Here is an 18,776-nt window from a genome sequence, read left to right as displayed (position 1 = left end):
TTGCTTTTTCTTTTTCTTTAAAAATGAAAGATTTGAGGTGCTTATGATGGCTTCAGATACCTTTTTTTTCTAAAGGCAAGAAACCCAGCAGACCCTCCAAAAGCCCTCCCCTCTCTCCTCTCTCCTGCATGCCTCCCTGCCCTTGGCTGGGCCCAAGGCAAGGGGCACAATTCTCTTGGAGCCTCCTGACTGCATGTCTGGCTCTGCCTGGGCAGGGGTCCTGATGGCCCTGCTTCTCCCCCACCCCAGATTGTGGCATGAACGTGCACCACAAGTGCCAGTTGAAGGTGGCCAACCTCTGCGGCATCAACCAGAAGCTCCTGGCCGAGGCGTTGAACCAAGTTACTCAGGTGGGAAGGTGCTGTTGGAACCCTAGATAGACGGTGGTGAGGTGGGGGCCAGTCAGGGCTCACCTCCAACTCCTGGGGAACAGCAGTGAAGGGTGTTTATACAAGATGGCACTTTTGGAAGATCCTGCTCAAGAATTAGGCGTTAGAGAGTGGTAGGCTTGTTCTCCTGAGAAATTAATTATTCAAGCAGTTCTTAAGAGTGAACCTGGAGGACTGCAAGGTTGAAACACTTGGAACTAAAAGCCTTTATGTGTATATATATATTTGTGTGTGTGTGTGTGTGTTTGGGAATGGGTGGGGCTCGAGGGATGCCACAGAACTTTAAAATTCTAGAATTGATCACAAGTGAAGGCAACATGAATAAAAATCTGTCGAGTAAGTGGTTGAGAAGGTGGGGTTCAATTTGCAAAACTTGTATTTAATCAGTGCCTTCCAGACCACCAAAGTGTCCCCATGCTGCTGGAACTGTGTGTGTGTGTGTGTGTGTGTGTGTGCGCTCGCACACATGCATGCACATGCTCTGAGGGTCCCAGGCTCTGCCCCTGCTATGCCCCTTTGGTGTTGAGGGCATGGTGATGGATGGTTGGGCTGGGAGTTCTGACCATGGAATGACCTCTGGGCCCCCAACCTCCATCCCTCCTCCAGAGACCTTCCCGCAAGTCAGAATCAGAGCCTCCAGAGGCTGTTGGGATCTACCAGAATTTTGAGAAGAAACCAGGAGTTTCTGGAGATGATGTACCAGGTAAGCTATGCCGATTCCTTCCAGGAGAGCCCCTACTCCCCACACCAGCATGGGGCCTGGCCTCCCTGTGCAGTTGAGTGAGACCTGGTGGGGAAGGACTAGGGAGGGGAGAGCCACCCTGTGGGCTCCAGGGCAGAGACCTGAGCCTGAAGGGCCATCTCTCGGGCAGGAACTGGGACCTACGGCAAGATCTGGGAGAGCAGCACCAAGTGCAGGATTGAGGACTTCACCTTCATCAAGGTCCTGGGCAAAGGCAGCTTCGGAAAGGTGAGGGGCCCCCCACCCTCAGGGTAGCCCCAAGATCCCAGGCCCAGGGAGCCCAGGGGCACCTGCTTCCCACCCTCCCTGGCTGCTTCCTGGTTGGGTGGGGCTGTGCGACCTGGCCTTTGGTCTGGCCCTTCCCCGCTCAGCACCCCCGCCCACCCATCAGGTGCTGCTTGCAGAGCTGAAGGGTAAAAAGGAGTTCTTCGCCATCAAGGCCCTTAAGAAGGATGTGGTTCTGATCGATGACGACGTGGAGTGCACCATGGTGGAGAAGCGGGTGCTGGCGCTCGCCGGGGAGAATCCCTTCCTCACCCACCTCTTCTGTACCTTCCAGACCAAGGTGCCTGGCCCTCCCACTGTCCTTGCCACAGCCCCCACCCCCACCTGCTCCTGTCAGGGCCAAGTTTCCCACTCAGACTCACAAGGTCAGGGCCCGTCTGCCCTCTCTGATCACTTACAGCACGGCTGTGTCCCCTTCCTCAGACTCCTCAAGGCAGGGCCATTCTTCCTCCTTCACATCCCCCAGGACAGAGTTGTCCCTGCTTTTTGTTGGACAACTCCCCCCTGCCCATCCCTCTGTGGCCCTCAGTGAGGGAGCCTCCCTCCAGCTTCTGTGCCTCTGCTCACCTTCCTTCCCCCACAGGACCACCTGTTCTTCGTCATGGAGTTCCTCAATGGGGGCGACCTGATGTATCACATCCAGGACAAGGGCCGCTTCGAGCTCTACCGTGCCACGTACGTGAGGCCCTGTGGGGAAAGGGCCTTCTGCTGGTCTGCCTTTCATTTCTTCCCTCCCTGGAGAAGCCAGCCAGGGCTCTCGCCTGCCCTGGGTGGGAATCCAGGGGTGGTGGGTGAGCTGTGGCTGGGAATACCGCCCAGACATGCTGGGTCCTGTCCCCTCCTTGGGCCTCAGCCAGTGCAGCCTTGCAGATGGTGGTCCTGCACAATGCAGGACCCTGGTGTGTGGTCCCCAGACTAGCATGCACCCCCAAACTGCGTGTGTGTGTACAGATATATCTATATGGATGTGTATACTGCTACGACAGAGAATTGCCTCATTTAGAGCTTTATCTTCATAATTTTCTTTTCCGCCTTGGCTGCTAGCCTCTACTTTCCTGATATAAGATGTGCCTTGATCAGGCCCAGGTTATCTGTGGAGTTGTTTGTAGCATTTCCTGCCCCTAGGAGTAGGGATGAGGACCCAGAGAGAAGCTGAGGCCCCTTACAGAAATCTCAGAGCTCTTTGTGTGTGTCTTTCTCTCATCTAGGTTTTATGCAGCTGAGATAGTCTGTGGACTGCAGTTTCTGCACCAGAAAGGGATCATTTACAGGTGCGGGGGTCTGGAGGTCGGGGGTGCTTAGGAGGAGGGGCCCTACCCTATCATCTCTGAAATGCTCTGAGTGGGGCCCGGTCCAGCTATGGCTCCATCTCTGCTTGGAATTGGTCTTCAGTTCAGTATTTGCCTAAACCACCTACTCTACCACTAGAATTCCTTGTGGCCCCTCGGCTGAGGTTGTCACAGCTCTGGGGCCTGGGGACTCCCTGCCCATATTTGATGCCTTTGGTGGGAGCACAGCACTGACCGGTATGGTGTCTCCTTCCCTTGGAGCCATTGAGCTCCCTCTGAAGCCCCATCCAAGTGCAGAGTTTCCACCAATAGGGCCTGGTTCCATAAATTCTCACCCAATAAATGACAGCCCCATCCTGCAGTGGATTAATATATACCCATCAAAAAGCTGAGGCCGTGTTCTATGTACTGAAGTGGGGTGATGCCAGGGTATGTTGTCAGGTGGGAAACCAATCCATGGGACAATGTGTACTGAATATTAGGCTCCAGGCCTTAAAAGGTGGAGTGATGCACATCATAATGTGCCGTCCCTGCCTGGATTCACTCTAGGGAGGGCCTGATGAGCGAGGTTAGTGGAAGATGGGCCTTGTGCTATTTACCTTTTCTGGTACTTGTTACCACGTTCTAAGTTATCTACTCAAACAACTAACTCCATAAAAGATAGGCTCCCTGCCCTTCTGGAATCAGACAAACCTGAACCTGGGGCACTTCCAGCTGGGTGACCCTGGACAAGGGACGCCACCTCTCTGAGTCTCATTTTGGGCTTCAGGAAGTAGGACAGTGTGTCCAACACACGGCATGCGGTAGGCAGCTCACAGGAAGCACCTGTTTTTAGCACCTCTTTCCCCTCTTCTTCCTCATTCCCTCGTCCCCGTGGAGGAGTCCTATGCCTACAGGGCTGAAAATGGGGCATGGGGGGCTGAGGGCAGGAGTGTAATTGGCCCCTGCTGACTCCATTTCCTGTCCCTTCCCTGCAGGGACCTTAAGCTGGACAATGTGATGCTGGACCAAGATGGCCACATCAAGATCGCCGACTTTGGGATGTGCAAGGAGAACATGTTAGGGGACAAACAGGCCAGCACTTTCTGTGGCACCCCTGACTACATAGCCCCTGAGGTGAGCGGGCACCCTCCCGGCCACCAGCTCAGTCAGACACCTTATCTCAACGGGGTGGGGACAGAGATGTCTGAGCCACAGCCAGGAGGCTGAGGAGGCCTGGCCAGGGCTCATGCTCCTGGCCCCCCTCAGCTCCGGCACCCCCTCTGCCCCAGATCCTGCAGGGCCTGAAGTACTCGTTCTCCGTGGACTGGTGGTCCTTTGGAGTCCTTCTCTACGAGATGCTCATTGGTCAGTCCCCCTTCCATGGTGATGATGAAGACGAACTCTTCGAGTCCATCCGTATGGACACACCATATTATCCCCGCTGGATCACCAGGGAGTCCAAGGACATCCTGGAGAAGGTGCAAGGCCCCAGGCAGGGCTGGCTGGGGCAGGGGCTGGCAGACACCAGGTCACGGGAATGCCAGAAGCCTCCTGTCTGAGGGAGGGGGCCTCACTAATGCTCCAGTCCTAACACACTGGGGCATCACTCTCCTGCCCTGTGCCTGTCTGGGTTCCCTGCACTGAATCAATTTGGCCCAGCAGTGACAAGCTTGGAGTCAGGAGATAGCTGGACCTGAGGCTAAACTCTGAGTCTGTCTCTTATCTACAAAGTGAGACTAGGAGAGAACCTATCTCACAGAGTTTTTGGGAAAAAACATAAACATGATGCTCAGATCTGTGCCAGGCAAATAGTAAGTAAACACCCAACAAATGGCCACTGCTTTTACTCATGAGTCTCAGCAGCCAAGAGTCCCAGCAGCCCAGTCCACGCCTTGTTTCTCCAGTGGGAGCACAGAGGCCAGAGAGGATCCCTCAGCCCCAGAGGCCCCGGGCTGTGATGCTAGGCTGGGCCAGACCAGCCTGGGCACCCCTGGGCCAGACCAGCCTGGGCACCCCTGGGCCTGCTTAGGGGTTTTCTGAGGCTCCGATTTCCTACAGCCCTCGGTTGCTAACTGGGGCCCCTGCTGGGTTGCAGCTGCTTGAAAGGGACACAACCAGGAGGCTGGGAGTGACAGGGAACATCAAAATCCACCCCTTCTTCAAGACCATCAACTGGACTCTGCTGGAGAAACGTGGTGTGGAGCCGCCCTTCAAGCCCAGAGTGGTATGTGATCCTGCTCGGTGGGGGCTGCCCACCTGATGTTGCCTTCCAGGGTGGCTCCTCCTCCTTGTCCTACCTCTCTCCTACATCATTTAATGCTCTCCTCCTCTCCCCTCTTCTAGCAAACCTGCTTCCCCAGCCACCCTGGCACAGTCACAGCCTCTATCCTTATATTTTCACTTTCTCTCTTCACTCAGTCATTCAGCAAAATGGGGGGACTGTGGATCCACTCATCCTTTGATATATGTTCTTTTGCACCCACTGTGCAGGAGACTATGATTTGGAAACTAGAGTTAAGACTTTCCTCCTTCCATCCATCCATCCAATCCATTTTCCCATAAACACTGAACATGCTGAGTGCCTTTTGGGTGCAGAGCACTGTTCCAAGCTGCACAGCAAAGTAGGAGGCCCAGTCTCAGAGCTGGAGGAGCCCCGGCTCCTCAGAGAGATAAGAAACTTGCACACTGATGATCATTTGTGATAAATGACAGCAGTACAAGAGATGTCACAAGGCCACACATGATCATGCCTCTGGGAGGGTCTGTTGGCAGGAGCCCCAGATACAGAGATTTGGCCGGTAGAAGGGCAGGGTTCTGAGAGAAAGTGGATATAGGCAGGGCTGGGGAGACTTGGCCAGGCATAAGGCAGATGGGAGGCATTCAAGGTAGAAGAGGGATGGTTTGCACAAAGGCCCAGAATCTAGAGAGGCCACCAAGAAGCCAGCAGGAAAGTAGATACAGGTCGGGGCCAGAATTCAGGGCACCCCAAACACCTCAGAAGCTGGACTCTGTGGCCCTTCTCTGAACACAGCTCTTCCCTCCCACTCCCTTTCTCTCCTCTGCTTCCCGTCCTCTGTCCGGACACGCTGTTCCTGCTGAGCTGCCCCCATGTTCGGGTCCTGAGGCTACAGAGCACCCCCACCCTACTCCAGGGGTTTCAGCTTGGGTGCCTCATGCACTGGGCGTGTGACTACCATGCCAGACTGGCTGTAGGAAAAATCAGTCTGCCGCTTTTGATAGAAGGAGGGATAGACTTATTTTATCGAGATTGCAGACCAGCCTGGGGTGAGCTGGCCAAGGGGGTCTCAGCACCAAGAATGGATGGGCATGTCAGGAAACAGGCCCAAGGCTGCTGTGCTCTACCAGCCTGAAAGAAGCCAGAAATCGGGATTTGTATGTTAAATTGCCCAATTTAAAAATATTGGCTCAATGCTATTAAAACCCACTGGTAGTCAAAATGGTCGTACCTGCATCTGGGTTTGGCCTGAGGGCCACCAGCTTGAGACCTCTTTCTGTCACCCTTTCATTGTACCCTCAGAAGCAGAGAGTTGGCAAACTTCTGTGAACAGCCTGACAGTAAATATTTCAGGCTTTGCAGGCCAGATAGTCTCAAAGCAGCCATAGCTCGTATGTCAATGAGTGGGTGTGGTTGTGCACTAATAAAATTTTTAACTGTGGTTGCCGAAATTTGAATTTCATTTAGTCTTTACATGTCCTGAAATGGTACTCTTTTTGATTTTTTTTCTTGAACATTAAAAAATATAAAAGCCAGTCTCAGCCTGTGGGACCTACACAAACAGGTGACAGGTGGGCTTCTGCCCCGGGCCATAGGCTGCCAGAACCTGGTTCTGGAGGGTACTCACCTCTCCTCCTCCAGACCCAGACCCCCCAGCCCGCATCCCTCAGCCCCCTGGGAAAACAGCATCTACTTTCCAAAGGAGAGACTCCCTTTTCTGTTCTCAATAAAGACAGTTCTGTCTTGGCCCAGCCCAGCAGGGATTCTGACCCCGGGGGCAGGTCCCCGCAACCTCAGGAACCTTCAGAAGGTTGCCCCTTGGGTCCTGCTAATGCATCCTTGCCCTCTGCTTGCAGAAGTCCCCTGGAGACTACAGCAATTTCGACCAGGAGTTCCTGAAAGAGAAGCCACACCTTTCCTACAGCGACAAGAACCTCATTGACTCCATGGACCAAACAGCATTTGCTGGCTTCTCCTTTGTGAACCCCAAATTCGAGAGGCTCCTGGAAAATTGAGGTTCCCAGACATGCCACTCCCCCCGCCCCACCCACCCCAGCCAGGGAGCCTGGGTTAAGCCAGCAGGGCCTGCCGACCCAGCCCAGGCAGAGCAGGCTGGACCCCCCACGTCATCGGCACCCACCTGCCCACCACGATAAGCAACAGCGTGATGGTTGTGATTTCTGCTGTGGCCCATGCCCCCCGTCCCCCAAGGAGGCCTCGGCTCCCATCTGGCTGGGCTTTTGTGGTACTTCCTCTGTGAATTGTGTGTGAATTTGCTTTTCCTCTGCTCTCAGAGGGAAATTGTAAATCCTGTGTTTCATTACTTGAATGTAGTTATCTATTGAAAAAATATATATTTTATATATACATATATATATACTCACACACATATATATATAATAGGCTGTATATATTGCTCAGTAGAGAAAAGCATGTGGGGGACTGGTGGTATGTTGATCTTTTAAAGATATATATATATTATATATATGATGTGTCACCCCTCCCTGCACTCCTCCCCCGTCAAAAAAAAAGGAGCACAAGCTGTTTGAACCACCAGGTTCTTTTATTTGTGTGTCTGAATAAACACCAGTTGGTACCAACCTGGCTGTTGGGACATGTTTGCCCCAGGAAGCTGGTGGCAGCTGTTCCCACCCCTGGTAACTGTCCTGGAAACTCACTGAGCTGTTAGTGGCAGATGCAGACCCCTGGGCTTTCATGCAAATGTGTTTGTATTTATGGGTTTCCTCTGGCTCCAGGGCCCTCGGCCTAAAGTAGAAACCTTTGGGTGGCTGAGGGAGCCCCAGATGTCTCTGTGGGGTGATAGGAGGAGATGGGACCAGCTTCAGAGAGTATGTCTCCAAAGAGAGAGAGGGTCCAGTGCGCAAGGGAAGGCCGCTGGAAGGCCTGGCCAGAAGACCTGCACCAAGGCGTGGAGGCGGCCCAGCCTGGGGAGGAGGACGGAAATACAGCTCAGGCTTCAGGCAGATCTAGATTCAAATCGCAGAGTAGCCAGAAGATGTGGCATTTAAAGATGTCACTTAATCATTTGAAACTTCCGTTTCATCTGTAAAATGGGGATGAGGCCACATGGTACTCGGTGTAACTCTATCTCTCATCTCTTGTTTATCCCCCTCCTTGCCAGAGGGGTCTGTGTCTGAGTTCTAGAATGTATTTCTCAGGAGCCCTTGCCTACTTGGGAAGGGGAAGGAGCAGGGTAGGAGAAGAAAGGGAGAAGATGCCACCTGGCTGGGTGAGGCTGGGAGCCGAGCTCCCCATGTGCCCTCCTGCAGTGAGGAGACTGCTGGTGTCCCCCTGAGCTCATGCAGCTCTCTGTCCCCACCTCCTCAATGTCCTGTTCTCAGCTTCCTGTTTCTTTCTCTTCGGCTGTCTCTGGGCACAGGCCTCAGGCGGGCCCATCCTCCAGCGCCTCTGGTCCAGCCCTCCGCCCTGGTCCCTGGTGGTAGGTGAGGTGCCCCAGCGCCTGATTGGCTGGCTCTGGCAGCCAAGCAGCTGACTTCCAGAAAGTTCATTTTTCTGGGCTGAGGTACAAGTTTCCACAGCTGGAGAGGAGTCTGGTGAGGTGGGGTGGGGCTGGTGCTGGCCAGGGGAGGGGGCTGGGGGATGGGGGCCGAACCTTTCCCAGAGAGAACAAGTGTCCCCCTCCCCTCTCCACTGCCACCCTCTCAGGAAATGTTTGAATCCGTGCTGTGCATGCAGCAGTGAAAATCCCAGAAGTGGGGTTTTGTCCCCTTGGGCTCACAGTCTGATGAGGTGTAGACACAGCATGGCGTGGGCTGTGCTGGGGGGGCGCTGGGGCTGTGGGAGCCCACAGGAGGTGCCTGGGGATCCCTGTCCCGTACCTCTGCTGCAACACACAGGCCCCAGAACCCCCTGGGCTGTCCAGTGTGAGTTTAGAAGAGAAATATGGTTGGTGTTTGAATCAGAGCCTCTCACCATCGTCCTGCAGCTCCAAAGCAGAGCCTTGCATCCAGAGCCCCAGTTTCCTCCTGTGTGGAGAGAGGGAATAAACAGTTTATTAGCCAGAGGCAGTGGAGGATGGTGGGAAGAACACAGTGCCTGGAACTGAGGGCCTGGAGTGTGAGTTCCACTCTGCCACCCACACATTGTCACCATGGTTTCTTCATCGGGCCTCAGTTCCCTCATCTGTAAAACGGGACCATTATTCCCTGCTGCCTTGAGCTCCCAGCTCCAGGGAGTCCCTTGGGGACTGATGCTGGGTACCCCGTGGTGCTGGGCAAAACCTGGGGGATGGGGAAGCAGCTGCCGGGGACACTGCCAAACTGCCTGGGAGGTTGTGCAGCTCCAGGCCTGTTCCCAGAGTTGGGTAGGTGCCAGGCTTGAGTGGTGGCCTCAGGAAATGCCTATCATACCTGGGCTGGGCCCAGAGCCACCCTTGCACTGGGATCTGGGGGTCTGGAAGCAGGCAAATAGCCCTCCACCAAGTAAACGTGCCAGCAGAGCAATGAGCTTGGTCCCTGCTCCCCGAAATGTGTGCCAGGCCTCACTCAGTGCCAGGCAGACTAATACAGATGCAGGAGGGCCTAGGGGGCAGGAGCAGGACACTGCTGTCAAATGGCCGTGGGTTCAAACCTTGCATGTCCCTAGTTGTGTGACCTCAGTGACAACCTCCTGCGGCTCGTTTCCTTTACGGTAAAATGGGGATGCAGGCTGACCTCACTTTGTTGTGTTTTGCTTTATTGCACTTTGCAGACATCGTGTTATTTACAAATTGACGGTGTGTGGCAACCCTGCATCTAGCAAGTCCATCAGCATCATCTTTCTAATAGCACTTGCTCACTTCGTGTCTCTGTGTTGCATCTTGGTAATTCTTGCAGTATTTCAAACTTTACCATCATTATTCTATTTCTTATGGTGAACTGTGATCAGTGATCTCTGATGTTGTAATTGTTTTGTGGCACCACAAACCACGCCCATATAAGGTGGCAACCTTAATCGATAAACGTGTCTGTTCTGACTATTCCACTGACTGGCCGTTCCCCCATCTCTCTCGCTCTCCTCTCAGCCTCCCTATTTCCTGAGACAACAATTTTGAAATTTGGCCAATTAATAACCCTTCAATGGCCGCTAAGTGAGTGAAAGGAAAAGTTGTGTGTTTTAATTCAAAGCTAGAAATGATTAAGCCCAGTGGGAAAGGCGTGTCAAAAGCTGAGACAGGCGGAAAGCTAGGCCTCTTGTGCCAGTTAGCCAAGCTGTGAATGCAGAGGAAAAGTTCTTGAGGGAAATTAAACGTGCTATTCCCATGATCATACCAATGATAAGAATGATAAGAGCTGAGGGAGACTGGATTCACGCTCGTCTGAGAAGAAACCACATCCTTACAGAAGAAAGGAGTTAGTGTCTGGAGGGATAAAGGACAACATCTGGAGATGGAGTCAGTTCTTCCCTTCAAAAAAGATCAGAATTGACTTCCAGTAAGGGGAATTACTTTTCCCAAAAGAGCGGCCTGAATCCCGCGATAAATGGGCAAATCTCGCGAGATTTGGCTCCACCTGCAGAGGATTAGTAGTGATCACCTGAGAGAGGCTGGGCTAGTGCTCGTCTGAGAAGGGAATACAAATACACTGTTTAAAAAAAAAAAGTTTTGTTTCCAGGACTGCCAAAGGGATTCCTCTCCCCTGAACAGGGGACTTAATCTCGCGAGAGTTCGGAGGCTCTATGAGAAGTTTTGTGTTTATGAAGCCGAGGGAAACTGGATCCATGCTCGTTTCAGAAGAAAACGCATCCTCACAGAGGAAAGGAATTAGTCTCAGGAGTGATGAAGGACACCACTCAGAAATGGAGTCAGTTCTTACCTTGCAAAAAGATCAGAATTGATTTCCAATGATGGGAATTACTTTCCCCTGAAGAGCGGCCTGAATCCTGCGAGAAAAGGGCAAATCTCGTGAGATCTGGTTCCACCCAAAGAGGATTAATGGTGATCACCGTCGAGAGTCTTGGCTACTATTGGCCTGAGTATGGAAGCCATACATACAGTGAAAAAAGCTTTTATTCTCAGGAGTGCAAAAGGAATTCCTCTCTCCTGAACAGGGGGCTTAGTCTGTACTTTTTTTTTTTTTTTTTAGAGCTAATGCTATTGCAAACTTAACAGACTGCAGTATAGTGTAAACATAACTTTTATGTGCACCGGGAAACCAAAATTTCATGTGAAATCATGCTTTATTTCAGTGGTCTGGAACCAAACCTGCAAAATCTCCGAGATGTGCCTTAACCATGCTGCTGCTTGTGGACTAGGATGATTTCTGTAAGCACACCTCACTGGCTCAGGACACAGTAGACGTTTAGTAAACAGCAGCCACTGTGACTGCATCTCCTCAACGGGATGAAAATGTTCAGGGTAGTGGGCCTGCCAACTGTACATTGAACTGTATTGCAGGAGGGCACCTTGGCAGTTTCAGTTAAAACCTAAAATGCACCCACCCCATGGCCCAGCAATCCCCCTTCCCAGACAGAGCTACCCAGAGGAACCTCCCCTACAGGCCCCAGAAGGCTGGCCAAGGATATCTACCACCGCACGGATTAACTGAGAAAAACTGGAAGCAAGAACATCCAGCAGTTGCAGAGGTGATTGATTTTCCTGTTGTAGAAAGTGGTCCAGGGCCAAGAGATCAAGAAGAACAGGTTAGAGACCCAAAGTTCAGAGTGGTTCCACCCTGTGCTTCCATGTGCCAGCTTGTGAGGGCACCCAAAGGTCTGGGAGCACAGGGCAGGGCTGCTGAGATGAAGGATGAATGAGTGAATGAATGGGCTGCCCAGACCACAATCCCTTTAAGGCAGTGACTGGTAGTCCGTGTGCTAAGCATACTGATAAGGTCCACTATGCCAAGTTCTAACCAGCAGGTCTCAGCCCTGACGCTGCATTGGAACCCAATGCCCATGCTGCCCAGGTCTATTTCTAAGATCTCTGGAGGAGGCCTCACATCAGTACTGTTAAAGCTCACCACAGTACAACATGCGTGCACCAGCATTGAAAGCCAGATGGTTGAGGTCCGGAAAACTGCATTTTGCCCAGTCTTGGTGGAGCAGGGAGATGCTGCTCTGAGCGGCTCATACCCTGGAAGGCGAAGCAGCCAGTACCGCCCAGCTCATGGAAGGCCCCACCGTGGGCCCCCGGGAACCCTGCCGGAGCGCGGACCAAAGGCGGAAGGAGCCCGCGGCCCTGGTGATTACAGCGCCCTCTGGTGGGCAGCGGCTGCAGACCCAGGGAGGACCACTTTGTGCTAGGTATGGTACTGGGTTCTTAACCAACCTACTCCCTGTCATTAGTCCCTGGGGAAATATTCCCGCAAGATGCCTGAAGACCATTTTTCAGAGACTCAGAGATGTGGAGGTTACACATCTAGACGGCTCCCTTGTCATTAGAGAGTCTCTGGGCTGCCCCAAATTTCAACCCCTTTCCCTAGCATCCATCACACTACTAGAGTCACATTTCCCCAATTTATTCCTTATTAAGGTGTGAATGACGGATATGAACTGGGAGGTCTCCGTTTACCACAGGTGTTAATAGCAGGAGGGGGTGTGCCACATTTATTTGCCAGAGTGGGAGGGGCTTTGGACTCCAGCACATCGTCCCCACTACTGCCCTTGGCCTCATTCCAGCAGGTTGGGGTTTGCACCACTGCAGCCCACTGTGCACCTGCCTCCTCTTCAGGCACCTCCAAACTTATGGGGCCTCCGGCTCGTTCCTGCACCCTGACTGTGCCCAGCAGATTACCTCAGACTGCCCTCTGTGAGCTTAGAGGCTGGAGAGCTGGTTTGGGGGGCTGGGGCACTCCCTGGGTCTCTCATATGATTGAATGCAACCCCCACCAACTGTAGCCTCCGTGACTTGTGTTTGAAACTTTAACACCAGTCCCCAAATCAGGCTTCTTAGAGAGGCCTTAGAAGACCCCTCTGCTGTGAAACACATACTCTGAAGGCCCTGACACTTGCTGCTCAGCCCACATGAAGCACTGTACAAAGCCCAAGGCCTCTTGGGGAAGCTGTTTTTCTTTTTCCTTCTTCCAAGAGGGACATTTAGCCTTCTATTGATTTCACCTGGGATGAGAGGCGCATGCACTGCGGGAGGGGCAGCAATGTCGGGCTCTGTTTCCAAATTCGTACATCCCTTGGTAGATCAGGTGCCTGCTGTGCCAGAAGCCTGGTGGGCATCACTTGGAACTGTCACTCAACAGGCATGATCACTGTGTGTGGCTCAACGGATCATGACAGTGACCCTCTGGGTCCACACTGTGCTTGATGCCACCCCTGTGGTGTGGACTGCTGTTAATTCTCATGACAACCCTGTGAGGAAAAGAAATGCTAGTTAGTCTCCCTGTTTTACCAGTCAGGGAGCTGAGGCTCTGAGAGGTTAAGGAAGGTGCCCAGCGGCTCTGGGCTGGAGGTTCCCCTGTGATGCTCCTCCAGAGATGAGCACCTCCCACAGTTCCCCAGGCTTGTTCAGGCGCTCTCAGGGAGAGAGCAAATGGGCCCCAGGAAGAGGTACGCTGAGCCTGGTGGAAGGCATGGATGGCAGAGGGCAGCTTGGATGAGGTGCAGGTAGGCCAACTTGGAGCTGGAAGGGCCTTTGGGGATCTCTGTGAATTCACAGGGAAAAACAGGCTAGAGAGGGGGAGAGGCTGGAACAGGTCGCACAGGGAGACCCTCAGAGGACGCAGTGAGGTCCACCCTCTGCATCCTCCCTGCCATAAGGCACAAGCCTGGCTCCCTCTCCTCTCGGCCCACTGCAGGCTCACGGTGGGTGATCATTAAACGCTGATGAATGAGCACAAGTGAGTGACAGACAGGATATGTCCACTGAGAGTTTACTGAGCTCCCAGCACCCCCAGTGCTTACTCCTGCCCCTTGCTATCTGCCTGCCTCCCCTTGCTCTGGTAATGGTAAGGAGTAGGTAAAAACAGGGGTAGCTGCCAATCCTACCTTGTGGCTTTAGCAGTAGCAGGTGACTAAACCCAAGGAACTCAGAAGTCCATGTCCTCCAGCTGGTGGGTGGCATTGGCCCACTGCCCCAGCTAAGGGTTGGGACCTGGTTCCAGAGCAAGACAGTTAGCCTATTAGAAACCCGCCATTAGTAGTATCAGCTAGACCTCTCTGAGCCACTTCCTGGGTTTTAAATCAGGAGTTCAGAAACAATTAAGCCAATTAGACCCACTTTGCATCAATAATAAATAAAAAAAACTCACTTCACAGAAGGTGTGCACTCCATGAAAAGTGGATCTTGTTAGCTTTTTTTTAACATTTTTTTATTAATTTGTAATCATTTTACAATGTTGTGTCAAATTCCAGTGTAGAGCACAATTTTTCAGTTATACGTGAACATATATATATTCATTGTCACATTTTTTTCTGTGAGCTACCATAAGATCTTGTATATATTTCCCTGTGCTATACAGTAGAATCTTATCTATTCTACATTTTGAAATCCCAGTCTATCCCTTTCCAGCCCCAGATCTTGTTAGCTTAATTGTTCTTGTGGAAACAAGGTATGTTAAAAAGAAAGATTGTCTTTAAACCCTGGCTCAGGCTTGCAATAGCTGGGTATCACAAGTGCATAGTGCACCCACACTCAGACTCACCCCAGCGTAGGTCAGGAGATGGCAGCACTGATGACAAGCTGTGGGATGCAGGCTTGGAGCTGGATGTGGGGCTAAACCTGCCCGCTGCATCCCAGGCTGTTACTCCACCTCTTTGAGCCTAGTGTCCTCACCTGCAGCTTGTGCATAATTGTACCCTCTTTACAGGATGGTTATGAGGCTAAGGCTTACAGTAAGTACTCATGAAATCGACGATTGTTCTCATTCTTAACTCTATGAACACCTTACCTGTCTTCACGCACGTTTGCCGCATCACTGTGCTGTAAGTACAAGGCATGGCGGGGCCCAGGCTAGTGCCCAGAATCTTGTAGAAAGAGGACACAGTTTTCCTGGGTGGGAGTGGAGTGGGTTCCAGACACAGCAGCAGGGTGTGTCCCGCCCTCCCTCGCCACGGACTTGGGGCCACCAGCCAGAGCCACAGCAGGAAAGTTAAGTGTCGAAGGCTGATATGAATGGCAGGTGGGCCTTGTATGGTTTTAAATTATAGAAAAGAATATTTGAATGTCAGATGCCTCAGTTCTTGGCACAAACTAAAAACAAATGATATGAAAGGCAGTAATTCCCACTGTCACAAGGTTTCACTGGAAGTTGCCACAACAGCAGACAGAGCGACAGATGCCTGGAGTGGGGCCCCTCCTATGCTCCCTCTTGTTTGCTCTTCTGGCCACACTGAAATCTCTCCCTCGACCCCCAGAACCTTCCCCAGCATGTTCCAGAGGCAGAGCTGGAGGACCCTCAGGGGGCCCCCCAAATGTATCCCCTACTGGTAGCATCTGGGGCACAGACACGTGGGTTGTAACGATGTTTCTTGGGCAGCTACTAAGGTCACATACTGCACTGGACGCTTTTCTGGTACATTTGTGGTGGTGACTCTGAAGTGAAGGCTAGACTCGTCAGTTCACTTTGTGGGCATTTAGCAAGCTCTGACTGCGTGCCTGGGGCTCTGCAGGATGGTGGGGAACTGTGCAAACAGGGAACAGACTTGCGGTCTCCTGGAGGAGGCAGATTGGTCAGCAGACAATTACAGTACAGGGGATGGGGAGGCCTGTCCTGCGGGTGGTCGGGCGGCCTGCCCCCCGCCATCCCCCCCCCCGCCCCGCGCCCCGCGCCTGGTACAGGAAGGTGGGGGTCGGGGGTGGGAGGCCTGATTCAGTCCTGAGGGAGGCTCTGTAGAAAGTGAGCTCTCAGGGTAGGGGAGTCCGCTGGAGGTGAGGCAATGGGCTTGATGGAGTGGCTTAACCCCCTCCAGGTGTGGTAAGAAGCGGGCGTGCGGCCTGCAGGTGGGGATGATTATAAGCCTGGCAGGAGGCGGCGGCGCTGGTGCGGGCGCGTGGCAGCGTGGCCGCGCGGCGGGGAGAGGGCTGAGCGTCCGGGGCGGAGGCGCCGAGGAGCAGCTGCCGCTGAGCCCCCGAGGTTCCGCTGAGGCCGCCTGCACCAGCTCGGTAGGCTTCTCCGGGGCTTTGGGAAGGTTAGGGGAGACGCAACGCGAGCAAGGATGGTGGGACTGTCACGTTTTCCCAGCGGAAGCAAAAAACAAGCCTCAAGGGGAAAAGTTATTTCTTAAACTCTCCCGCGTTCCTTCTGCATCAGCGATGGGAAGTCAGACCCCGTGGGGTTGCTCAGGGAAGGAGGGGCACTGGCATCGCGGGAAATGTAGGGGATTTATCTGACAAGTCATCTTACTAAGAGCACTCTTAAAGAACAGTGTAGAGAATGATCCTGCCCCAGACTAAGAAATGAAGCATTAGAGATAAAAGTGCTGCCCCTTGTGCCTCCCTCCCCGACACCCCCTCCTTTCCTCTGCATCCTTCCAGAGGGAACAAGCACCTGCTTTTAGTATGTGGACCATTTCTGTGCCATAGGCATCCCTGAACATTGTCTAGAGTATTGTTTTGCACGTTTTTAATCTTCTTTATAAACAGTATTGATGCAGAGGATTCTTCTGCTGCCCGATTCCCTCCTCCCAACCCCGCCCCACATGCTTTTGAAACTGACCTTTACTAACCCTGTAGCTCAAGTGTATTTTCTTTCTTTTTGTGAGGGCTTTCGGATGTAATTCATATTACCATACAATTCACCCATTTAAAGTGTACAATTGAATTGTTTTCAGTATGTGCATAGAGTCATACAATCATTACCACAGTCAATTTTAGAACAGTTTTATCACCCCAAAAGGAAACTCCATATCCTTTAGCCATCAGCATCCCACTTCTCCCAGACCTGTAGCTCTTAGCAGCCACTAATCTACTTTCTGACTGCATAGATTTGCCTACTCAGGACACATCATATAAATAGACTCATATGATATGTAGTCTTTTGTGACTGCTTACACCATTCCTTTTCATGGGCATATGATATTCCATCACATAAATTTACCGCACTTTATTTATCCAAATAATTGATGCAGAATCCTGCTTTCATCCTGCGAAGATGGAGTAAAAGGGACTGTATTTACTTTCCTATCTGAAAAAAAAATTTTTTTAAGGTAAAATTAATGAAACAACAGTTCTACAGATGCTGGACATGAGGCAACAAAGGGCAATGCTCTCTGAGAGAGGGGAACATGGAGGTGAGCCCTGTGATTGCCCAGCTTCACTGCCTGGAGACAGTCAGTCTCCAGGCTGAGGCTCAGGGAGGGGAATCCAGGTGGTGCCCAATGGGCTCCTCAAGTTGAGAAGACAAAGCTAGGAGTTCAGTGAAACCAAGGTGGCTAGAATTCACAGTGCAGCCTATTGGAGACAAGAGAGAAAAGCCCAGAGATCTGCAGAGAATCCTTCTGGAGTACTCAGCGAAGTACTTTTCCATGCATATGTGCGAGGAAACACACCAAGGCAGGGGAAAGGATCATCTGAGTGGATGAGAGGGAGAAATTCTCAGAACTCACACAGGCTTGGGAACAGTGCCCATTCCCAGCAGCCAGACTAGAAAACCTCATGATCAGCCCCTCAGAGTCACTGTGTAGAGTACTCAGAGGGTACCACACCCTAGAAAAAAAAAAAAAGAATACTTATGGAAATATAAAAAGTATCCAGCACCCAATCAGGTAAAATCCACAATTTGTGGTATCCGATCAAATATTATCAGGCATGAAAAGAAACAGGAGAAACATCAACCGATTGAAACTTACCCAGAACCAACACAAACATTAGAATTTGAAGACAAGGACATTAAAACAGTTATTATAACTGTATTATGTATGTTCAAAAAATTAAGTAGAGGATGAACAGGTGAAGCACAGAGGATTTTAGGGCGGTGAGTGAAACTGCCCTGTATGATACTGTAATGATGGATGCATGCCATTACACATTGTCCAAACCCATAGAATGTATGACACCAAGGGTGAACCCTAATGTAAATATGGACTTTGGGCAATAATAATGTGTCAATATAGGGTCATCAATTGTGACAAATGTGCTACTCTGGTGGGGGATGTCAGTAGTGGCAGAGGCTATGCATGTGTGGAGCAGGGGGTATATGGGAAGTCTACCTTCCACTCAATTTTGCTGTGAACCTAAAACTTTTTTTTTAAGGCCTATTTTTTTTTTAAAAAAAGCAGAGATACGGAAGATACAGAAAAACAGCCCAGTCACACAATGATGTCTGAGATTAAAAAAATATGCTGACTGGAATTCATAGCAGATTAGACAATAAAGATAAACAGATGAGTAAACTTGAAGAGACGGCAATAGAAAGTATCCAAAATGAAACCCAGAGGGGGAAAAAAAAGGATTTAAAAAATTACCACCACAGGTGATTCATGGTATAATTTCAAGCAATCTAATATATATATAAGTGGAATCTCTGAGGGAGGAGGGGGTGATGGTACAGGAAAAAATATTGGAAGAAATGATGGCAGGGAATTTTCTGGATTTGAAGAAAACTATAAATCCATGGCTCTGAGAAGCTCAGTGAACTTAAAGCACAGTAGACACAGGGAAAATTACACCAAAGCACATCATCATTGAACTGCTCAAATCCAATGATAAAGAGAAAGCCTTAAAAGTATGCAAAGGAAAAACGCATGTTATAGGCAGAGAAACAAAAAAAACAAGGATGACAACAAATTTCTCTTTGGAAACGATGCAAGTGAGGAGACAATGGGGCAAGTCTTTAAAATAATGAAAGACACACATACAGAATTTTATGGCCACCAATGGGGTCAGGAGTTTTTCAGACATCCAAACCTAAAGTAATTCATCTCCAGCACTTATAGAAAATATT

General features: G+C 51.3%; 1 protein-coding gene across 3 annotated transcripts in view; it reads left to right on the top strand.

Annotated features, from left to right (window-relative positions):
- PRKCD (protein kinase C delta) overlaps positions 1 to 7,523 on the top strand; it is a 28,855-nt gene extending 21,332 nt beyond the window's left edge. For all 3 annotated transcript variants that reach the window (XM_031470546.2, XM_031470545.2, XM_064496433.1), the window contains 10 exons: positions 250 to 350; positions 996 to 1,092; positions 1,262 to 1,359; positions 1,523 to 1,696; positions 2,000 to 2,091; positions 2,625 to 2,687; positions 3,683 to 3,821; positions 3,977 to 4,165; positions 4,783 to 4,911; positions 6,780 to 7,523. In XM_031470546.2, the coding sequence (XP_031326406.1) occupies positions 250 to 350; positions 996 to 1,092; positions 1,262 to 1,359; positions 1,523 to 1,696; positions 2,000 to 2,091; positions 2,625 to 2,687; positions 3,683 to 3,821; positions 3,977 to 4,165; positions 4,783 to 4,911; positions 6,780 to 6,938 (1,241 nt within the window). In that variant the 3' untranslated portion in view covers positions 6,939 to 7,523. The remainder of the gene's footprint in view (positions 1 to 249; positions 351 to 995; positions 1,093 to 1,261; positions 1,360 to 1,522; positions 1,697 to 1,999; positions 2,092 to 2,624; positions 2,688 to 3,682; positions 3,822 to 3,976; positions 4,166 to 4,782; positions 4,912 to 6,779) is intronic.
- The last annotated feature ends 11,253 nt before the right edge of the window (positions 7,524 to 18,776 follow it).

The sequence above is a fragment of the Camelus dromedarius genome, chromosome 17 (assembly GCF_036321535.1).
Source record: "Camelus dromedarius isolate mCamDro1 chromosome 17, mCamDro1.pat, whole genome shotgun sequence".
Lineage (NCBI taxonomy): Eukaryota > Metazoa > Chordata > Mammalia > Artiodactyla > Camelidae > Camelus > Camelus dromedarius.
This window is presented reverse-complemented; position numbering and strand designations above follow the sequence as displayed.